The 8,581-nt window shown below is 67.6% G+C and overlaps 1 protein-coding gene across 1 annotated transcript; it reads right to left on the bottom strand.

Annotated features, from left to right (window-relative positions):
• Positions 1-409: 409 nt before the first annotated feature.
• HGFAC (HGF activator) lies at positions 410-8,447 on the bottom strand. Its single transcript, XM_039468248.2, has 14 exons — positions 8,278-8,447; positions 7,422-7,599; positions 7,187-7,283; positions 6,920-6,999; positions 6,195-6,317; positions 5,821-5,952; positions 5,533-5,643; positions 5,275-5,449; positions 4,918-5,003; positions 3,977-4,232; positions 2,524-2,663; positions 2,121-2,261; positions 1,882-2,030; positions 410-685 (listed from the first exon to the last, which is right to left on the bottom strand). Exons 1-14 carry the CDS (start codon positions 8,383-8,385, stop codon positions 503-505), a joined length of 1,959 nt encoding a protein of 652 aa, XP_039324182.1. The 5' UTR covers positions 8,386-8,447; the 3' UTR covers positions 410-502.
• Positions 8,448-8,581: the final 134 nt, after the last annotated feature.

The following is an 8,581-nucleotide window of genomic DNA, read 5'->3' as shown; positions in this document are numbered from 1 at the left end:
GGGGCTGGCCTAGGGGAGGCTGGTGTGGGAGGGGCTGGCCTGAGAGGGGCTGGCCTGGGAGGGGGCTGGTCTGGGGGAGGGGCTGGCCTGGGAGGGGCTGGCGTGGGAGGGGGCTGGCGTGGGAGGGGCTGGCGTGGGAGGGGGCTGGTCTGGGGGAGGGGCTGGCCTGGGGGAGGGGCTGGCGTGGGAGGAGCTGGCGTGGGAGGGGCTGGCGTGGGAGGGGGCTGGCGTGGGAGGGGGCTGGCCTCTGCTGGAACTTGATGTCTGATAACACTCTGGGGCCAGACCCCGCTGTGGGGCCACAGGCTCCATCTCCCCTGAGGACTGTGCAGGCTCCGGGATCGCAGGCTGAGCCCCGCCGCCCGCAGACCTGGGCCTGAGTCATGGTGTGGAGGGGAAGGCAGGGCTGCAGGCAGGGGCCAGGCAGCGCGGGGCGGGTTCTTAGTATCTTTATTGTCAGCAAGGCAGGGAACGGTGGGACCCACGGCGTCACGCAGCCGCCTCAGGAGGGAGCCGAGGGCCGCCTGGGAGGCCGGATCCGGTCGTTGATCCAGTCCACGTAGTTGGCCACGCGGGTGTAGACCCCCGGCTTGTGCAGCCGCCCGCAGCCGTCGCCCCAGCTGATGATGCCGTGGAGGTAGGCCACGCCGTTCTTCTCGCAGACCAGGGGCCCTCCCGAGTCGCCCTGGTCGGAGACGCTGGTCAGAGCCACCCTCCTGCAGCCGGGGGCCTGGCTCAGTGGCAGCTCGGGGACAGAGGATGGAGGCATTTCTTTTTTTTTTTTTTTTTTTTTGAGACGGAGTTTCGCTCTTGTTACCCAGGCTGGAGTGCAATGGCGCAATCTCGGCTCACCGCAACCTCCGCCTCCTGGGTTCAGGCAATTCTCCTGCCTCAGCCTCCTGAGTAGCTGGGATTACAGGCACGCGCCACCATGCCCAGCTAATTTTTTGTATTTTTAGTAGAGACGGGGTTTCACCATGTTCACCAGGATGGTCTCGATCTCTTGACCTCGTGATCCACCCGCCTCGGCCTCCCAAAGTGCTGGGATTACAGGCTTGAGCCACCGCGCCCGGCCTGGATGGAGGCATTTTTGAGCAAGGGAGCCGATGCACTGTCTTGAACCTCGTGAAAGGGCGTCTCCTTCCCGGGGGACAGCACTGGCCAGCCAGGGCATCCAACCACGTTATACCCCTTCCTGAGGCCAGGCCCCCTCTCCTCACCAGTACACACCCTGTGTGGGCCAAACAGCCACCCTGTGTCCAAGCACCTCCCGCGATGACTTCTTTGCTACCTGACAAACTCCTACGCATCCCTCAGTACCGGTGCAAACACCCTCTCCTCCAGGAAGTCACCCTGACTTCACCTAGCGAGGTCCGGTGACAAGCCCCACCCACTCCACCACCTGTGGGCTGTGTGGCCTTGGAAGAGTGAATTGGCTGCCTGGGGCTTGGTCTCCCCAGCTGTGAAGTGGGGCATAAAAGAGCTGCTGCATGCCAGGTCGCCGTGCCGCCTGCGTGCGCCAGCCTGCGGAGCCCGGGACGTGCTTGGGCCGTTGGGCTCATTGATGGCTGGAGAGAACCAGGGGCAAAGGGGCCTTTAGCGTCTGGTGTCACAAGGACAGCACCACCTCGGGCTGGATGGCTGGGATGTGTCCGGGCTCTGTGGGACCCCAGGCCCCTCTCAGAGCCTCGGTCTCCCCATCTGTGTGAGGAGGTAGCCCTGGCGGGCTGGCGCTGACAGCAAGTCTGCTCCCTGCCCAGGGGTCCCGGGCTGGCCCTGCCAGGGTGGGGCGCTGTTGGGCTCCCCAGGGGTGAGCATCTCCGAGACTCAGGACCAGCGGAGCACCCCCCAGTCCGGTCCTGAGGGCGGACAGGAGCTCACCTGGCAGGCGTCAGACTTGCAGTCGAAGTAGCCGGCGCAGAGCATGTTGGGGCTGATGTCGGCACCGTAGACCTCGGGGCTGCTGCACTTGTGGTCGGCGACCAGGGGGACCAGGGCCTCCCGCAGGGAGCTGGAGTAGCCGCTCACGTCTGTGGGACACGGTGCCCTCAGCCCGACACGCACGCTGCGGCTAGCCACTGTCCACCCCGGTGGGCGCCGGGCACACCCTCCCAGCTCACCCTCGCCCAAGTGGCCCCAGCCCGCGATCTGGCACTTGTGCCCGGCAGGGAAGGAGCTGCCAGGCTCTGGCAGGCAGATGGGCTGCACGAACTGTGAGCGTGTGGCACAGCGGTCCCCTTTCTTCTTCAGCCGGATCAGGACTGATCAGGAGAGAGCCCAGGGTCAGCCTGCAGCGTGTGGGCTGAAGGGGAGGCTGTCGGGGCCGTGAGGGAGGGAGGGACGGTGGCCGCTGGGTCCCCCCAGGCAGCCTGGGAGATCCGGAAGGGATCGGTGCCCTGGCCTCCCTGCCCTACCCCCAACTTCCCCGCACCACGTCTGCCCAGCTCCTGCCCATGTCCAGGCCTGGCCTGGGGGGCACAGGGCCCACCTGCCCACCGTGCGGCCCGATACGCTGGAGCTCACCAAGGTCGTGCTCGCTGGGGTTGAACACGGAGTACAGGGTGTAGGGGATGTACTTCTCAATGCCGAAGGTCTGTGTCACGTCCGTCGTGCGGTTGAAGAAGTGCTGGCCCAGCACCACAGAGACGCTGTCCCTGGGGGGGCTGTGGAGTGGGGAATCCCTGGGGGGGGGCTGTGCAGGGGGGGGTCCCTGGGGGGCTGTGCAGGGGGGGTCCCTGAGGGGAACTGTGGAGGGGAAGTCCCTGGAGGGGCTGTGGGGGGGTCCCTGGGGGGCTGTGGGGAAGTCCCTGTGGGGCCTGTGAGGGGGTCCCTGGGGGGGCCTGTGCAGGGGTCGCTGGCGGCTACACGGACCCACCCTCTGCTGGCCACCGGGGTCACCTCTCCCTTCTTCTTCCCCCACCCACTGCCCAAGGAGGCCAACGGTGTGGGACCCTGGTCCAGGGGAAAGGTCTGAGCAAGTGCCTGAGTGTGGCCTGTTGATAATGGGGAGACAGGGGTCACCAAGGAAGGGTTATGGCCAGTCACCCCCAGATCCAGGCACGGGAGCTGCAGTGCGATGCCATCCCTCCTGACAACACCAGTCCCAAGCCTTGGGCGGAGTCTCAGGCCAGGCCCAGGCAGGGTCGGCTCCAAGGCTGGACCTGAGTAGGCGGAGACCCGGCCCTGCCTGGGGCCTGTCTTAGCTCCCGTCCACAATGTGGGGTCCCCAGACACAGCCTTCACTCCCACTGGGCACAGAGCCCTGGGTCAGCCTGGCTCCCAGCTGCTGTCTGAAGGTCACTCCCCCTGCCTTGACCTCCTGCCCTGGCTCCACGTGGGGAACCCCATGTCTCCACACCGAGGAGGGCTCTGGCCCCATTTGCAGGCCCAGGAGCTGCCTGCCGCGGCCTCCACCCTGGGCACTGTGGTCTTTAAAAAGCCACGAGACCCTCGGCTGGCCAGCCCCCTGCCCCTAATTACTGGGGTGCCCATTGAAGGTGGGAGGGCAGGGAAGGGCGTTGGACCTCAGGGTCTCCCCACTCGAGCCCCGCCTCCCAGAGGGTGTGCCTGGTGGCTGTGCGCCCCCACTGCGGGGAGTCCACTGAGTGGGCTGGGCCTCGGTTTCCCTGGCTGTGCTGGGCTCTTAGGGCTCTGAGGCGTTGTCACTGCGCTCCCTGGCTCCCTACTGAGAGCCAGGATTCTGGGAGGGGCGGGGCCTGCAGGGAGGACGGGGCCTTGTCCACTGTGCCCTCTGCAGGTGCCCGGTTCTCTGCGGAAACGCCCCCGACCCCTGGGCTCCCTAAATAAGGACAGGGTTTATGGAATCTCTGTGCGTGCCCAGCTCAGGGTTGAGCCCCAAGTCCCAGAGGGGTCAGAGGGGGTAACCGGGGACCCCAGGAAGGGGTCCGCGGAGGCAAGCGGGTGGGGATGGGCACATGGTGGCACTGGAGGGCAGCGGGGCCTAGAGGAGGCAAACCTGTAGGAGAAGCAGTGGGCGGCCGACACCACCCAGCAGGTGTGGACCAGGCTGCCGGCGCAGAAGCTGTCCCCAATGTAGATGGCGGCCAGCCAGGGGTGCGAGCCGGGCAGCGAGGAGGAGCCACCGATGATGCGTGGCCGCAGGAATGTCCTTTTCTTGTGCCGCCTGCCGCAGGCCTGGCGTCCGGCGGAGGCTGGCTCGGGCAGGGTCGCCAGGAGATCCGGGTGTGGGGGCTGGGCCCTGGTGAGGGATTCTAGGACCAAATGTCGCCCAGTCACACCCCTGGGGTCTGAAGGGCCAGCCCCTTTCTCATACCAGCCCCACCCAGCAGCAGGTGCCACAGCGGGCCTTGGCAAGACCCCCTGTCCACACTGCTCAGGCCCTGGCACCTGTCCACCTCTGCCCTGTTTCCAGATCTGTAGAAGGGGGTTTGATGCCCCATCCCGAGGCTCTGTGAGGGCCGGAGTGGCTGGACACACGGAGGGCTTTGGGACCCCCTCAGCAGCCTGGAACCCCACAGCCAGCCCCAGCACCATCAGAGACCCTGCACGAGAGCCCTGGACGTGGGGCAGGAAGCCGGCGGCCTCTGGGGGGCTGCCCGTGCAGAGTCTGATGCCAGGGGCACCTGTGGGGAGCCTGCATGCTGTCTTCCCATCTCCTCCCTAGGAGGCCTCTGGGGCCCTACTGGGCATAGTGCAGGCTGGTCAGGTGCTACCAGAGGCAGTCACCTGGTGACCAGCCCCCTGCAGCAGGCTGCTCCCCCACTGTGACCCCAGTAGTGACCCACTGCGTGACCTTGGACCAGCCTGATTCTGTGAACTTGTTTCCCCATCTGTCAGAGGTGCAGTAGCCAGGTGTGGGGAGGGGGTAGGAGGACCACAAGGAAAACTGCTGCGACCTTGGCGATGCCGACGCCGCGCCCTCCCCCAGCTGCGCACCGCAGGCCGCCAGGCGGCAGTATTCCCAGGAGAGCGCGCTGTCCTTCACCACGTAGCACCAGGGCCTCTCGTCACCGTCCGGATTCCTGCGGTGCACGAGGTGGGGCCAGCGGGAGTCACACTGCCCCTCGGAGAGGGCATGGGGAGGGGACATCGGACACCCCCGCAAGGTGGCATCCCACACCTGGAGCGGTGGGAAGAGTGCGGCCCTCCCTTGGGCAGGGTCCCAGGCAGAGGTGCCGGGGCCTGTCTGGATGGAGCCCGCCCCACCTGGGTTCTAGGGAGCCGAGGTGCCTCTCCCCGGGACAAAACCCGCCTGCCCCACGTGCGGCGGCCGGGAGCAGCCGCGGTGCTGACCGGCAGTAGGCGTGGGGGCCCAGGCCCAGCAGGGCCGCGGTGCCCACCGAGTCCACGTGCAGCTCCTGGTAGAGCAGGTCAGAGTTCCAGGCCAGGCAGCTGAGGCCCGAGGCTGAGGTGTTGGCCACGCCACGGTACCCCGTGCCGTTCCCCAAGAAGCAGCGCTCGCCAGGCACTGTGGGCAGAGGGCAGTGAGGCCAGTCCATGGCAGGGCCCCCCCACGCCGCCACAGGGCACCTGGCTGGCCAACCCACTCACCAATGTTGCACAGCCGTCCAGCGTAGCCCGGAGGGCAGGCACACACGGCGGTCCCGGTGGCCACGACCAGGTGGCAGGTGCCCCCATTCAGGCACGGGCTGCTCAGACAAGCTGGAGGCAGGGCCGAGGAGCTGGGGGCAGGGCCTCACAGAGCCCCACGATGGCGGGGTGGGGGCCAGGGTCCACCCTCATCCCTCATGGCTGGGCGACCTCAGGCGATTCCCCCGCTCGGGTGGGGACAGGGCCACCCGCCGGGGTCAGTGGCACGGCCCACACGCCATGGCGCACCTGTGTGTCGGGTGCCTTCACACCAGGCCCGACCCTCCAGGCACTCACACCCTTCCACGCGGCCCTGGTGCACACGGGCCCAGCGGTCACCCTGCTCCAGGTACTCGTAGCGGGTCTCGTCGAAGCATTTCTCTGAGGGTGGCACAGTAAGCCCCCACTCCCTGGCCACCCACCGTCCCTGAGCAAGTCCCCCGATCCACACTCGGGTAGCCCCCCTGTTCCTGCATCCTCCCGGTACCCGCTCCGGCCTCTGGCTCTGTGGCCCTCTGAGGCCCCGCTCACCACCCCCCACACTCAGGCAGCACCCCCCCTCCCCCATCCTCCCGGAACCCGCTCCAGCCCCTGGACCCCTGTGGGCCTCTGAGGCCACTCACCCGTGCCACAGTCCTTGCCGGTGAAGGCCGGGGGACAGCTGCAGTGGTGGGATGGGGGGTCCTGGGTGTTGGAGCAGGAGCCCCCATTGAGGCAGGGGCTGGAGGCACAGGGTTCTGGGGCAGCTGGGGACGTGCAGGAGGGGCCGTGATGGGTGGGCTGGGAGCCTCAGGGTCCCTCTGTGATACCTCTGCTCACCAAGCCTCCATCAGGCCCCAGTAAGGGACTGTGGGAGCAAAGGGGCCCTATCCATGTTCCTCGGGGGTGCGAGGCCCCCGGGAGGAACACAGACCTCCCCTCCCTCCGTATCCCTTACTCAGCACCTGGCCGCTGGCCCAGTTGTGTGCGTGGCTCCCTGGAAGCCCGACACCCACACCGTCAGGCAGCAGCCCCTCCCATGTGCCTCTCCCATGTGTGAGCTGGGTGGCCGCACTGCCAGAGGCCTGCCTGTCCCCTGCCCGGGGCTCGCCTGTGTGGCTGAAGGGCTTGGCCTCACCACCAGGTGGCACCTTGCACCCGGCGATGGCTGTGCAGACACCGAGAGACGCAGGTCCCGCCTGGGGGAGGCTCCCGCCCTGGGTGGCACCCACCAGGGTTAACCCCGGAGCCCCTGTTCTGCTCCGCTCCAGGCAGGACCCCTGCCTGGGTCAAACCCATTACCCCCTTGGCCCCTCCGGCCAGACGCAGCACCCCCTGCAGGACCCAGGCTCCCCGACCCAGCACCCACCTGGGCCCCCCGGAGGCGGGGTGGCCTCCACGCAGTAGCCCCAGGCCCTGTCCCGGTCGTAGTTGTGAGTTGTGGCACACCTGGGGGGCGACACCTGCTTGCATGAGGGTCCCAGGCAGAGGTTCCCCGACCCCACGACCCTGGAGGGTCTGGGTTCACCGGGTTCGCCTGCTGGGTGGTGAGCCCCGCTGTGTGCCCAGCCCCCAGAGCAGCAGGCAGTGCGGGGTGGCGGACCCCAGCTTGAGTGGCCCAGCCGCCCGGACCCACCACTTCCTGTGAGCGCCGCCCTCCGAGGTGCAGGCGTGGAGCATGCGGCCCCCATAGCGGAAGGGGAAGCTGCAGGAGCGCCCGTCCTCCGTGAGTACTGTGGGGAGGGGTGGCGGGGTCAGCGCTCCACCCAGGGGCACCCGACCCCCTCAGGGCACCCCAGCCACAGCCATGCTCCTCCCACCCAGCCCTGAGGGGAAGCCCGATCCCTCCTCCCAGAGCCCACCTGACCCACCTTGGGCCTGGGGGCTGCTCGAGGGAACTGCCCTGTGCTGGGGCAGGAACGCCCCCCCTTGGGGTCCCTCTGCCTCTGGAGCACTCGTTGCTGGGATCTCAGGGGTTACAGAGGTCACCAGGATAGTGGGGATCTCAGGGGTCGCTGTGGCATTAGGTTCTGGGGAGTCCGTCTGGTTCTAGGAGGAGCAGGGAGGGTGTCAGTGAGGGACGGACCCTCACACTCAGGTCCTGCTGGGCAGGAGGCCACAGCCCCGAGCCTGTTCCCCTACTGGGGCCCTCAGATCTTGGAGCAGGTTTCAGGAGGACACATGACATTCCTGAGGCCTCAGCCGGGCCCTGACCCTTCCCCACCCTGGGCCCCCAGTTAGCACCTGCTCAGGGTCACTGCCCAGGCTGAGGCACTGCCACCCACCAGGCTTATACCCCGAGGTCAGGTCTGGGTGGATGAGCGCAGCTGGGAGGCTCTCGGAGGTTTCTCCAGCCTCATGCATCCAGACCCGACAGAGGCCCAGAGAGGAGCAGCCCCCAGACCCACAGGGGCCCAGGCCAGGACACACAGGATGACAATCCCCAGACCCACAGAGGCCCAGGCCAGGACACACAGGAGAGTCCCCAGACCCACAGGGGCCCAGGCCAGGACACACAGGGACGACAGCCCTCAGCCACGAGCCCAGCCCCCAGGCCAGCCCAGCATCTACCTGCCCCGTGAGGTCAGCTTGCAACCTGAGCCCCTACTGGGCCCCTTGGCCCCCCCAAGCCCCCGCTCTGCAGTGACCTTCCCTCTGGTTTCCTCCCAAGGACCCCGAGTAGCCACAGGGAACCTCTGGTCGCACTATGACAGGGTCAGTGCTCACCCCGCCAGGCTGGAGCTGGAACCCCCTCGGCAGCAGCAGCAGGAGGAGGAGGAAGGGGCCCAACCCCAGTGGGGGGCAGGGGCTGGGGACCCAGGCCCGGTGCCCCATGGCTCCTGAGCAGGCCTGAGGGGTAGCGGGAGGCAGGAGCAGAGTGGCCAGGGCAGGTGGGGTCAAGGCCTTATGGAAATGATTAACTCTGGCAGCCTCCCATGTCGGGCAGGTCCAGCCAGGGAGGAAATCCCTGAGTTCTCTGACCCCCACACCTGCTGCACACCTCACTCTGCCGCTCCCTGGAGACCCAGCT

The sequence above is a fragment of the Saimiri boliviensis genome, chromosome 3 (genome assembly GCF_048565385.1).
Source record: "Saimiri boliviensis isolate mSaiBol1 chromosome 3, mSaiBol1.pri, whole genome shotgun sequence".
NCBI lineage: Eukaryota > Metazoa > Chordata > Mammalia > Primates > Cebidae > Saimiri > Saimiri boliviensis.
The sequence above is the reverse complement of the archived record's forward strand: the minus strand, read 5'-3'. Positions and strand labels throughout refer to the sequence as shown.

Excerpts from the sequence above, each read along its gene's own strand:
- HGFAC (XM_039468248.2), bottom strand. The coding sequence starts at position 8,385 with ATGGGGCACCGGGCCTGGGTCCCCAGCCCCTGCCCCCCACTGGGGTTG. Across the intron at positions 5,953-6,194 it reads CGGCAAGGACTGTGGCACGG|AGAAATGCTTCGACGAGACC; the intron begins GTGAGTGGCCTC and ends TGCCACCCTCAG. Across the intron at positions 686-1,881 it reads GCAAGTCTGACGCCTGCCAG|GGCGACTCGGGAGGGCCCCT; the intron begins GTGAGCTCCTGT and ends GTCTCCGACCAG.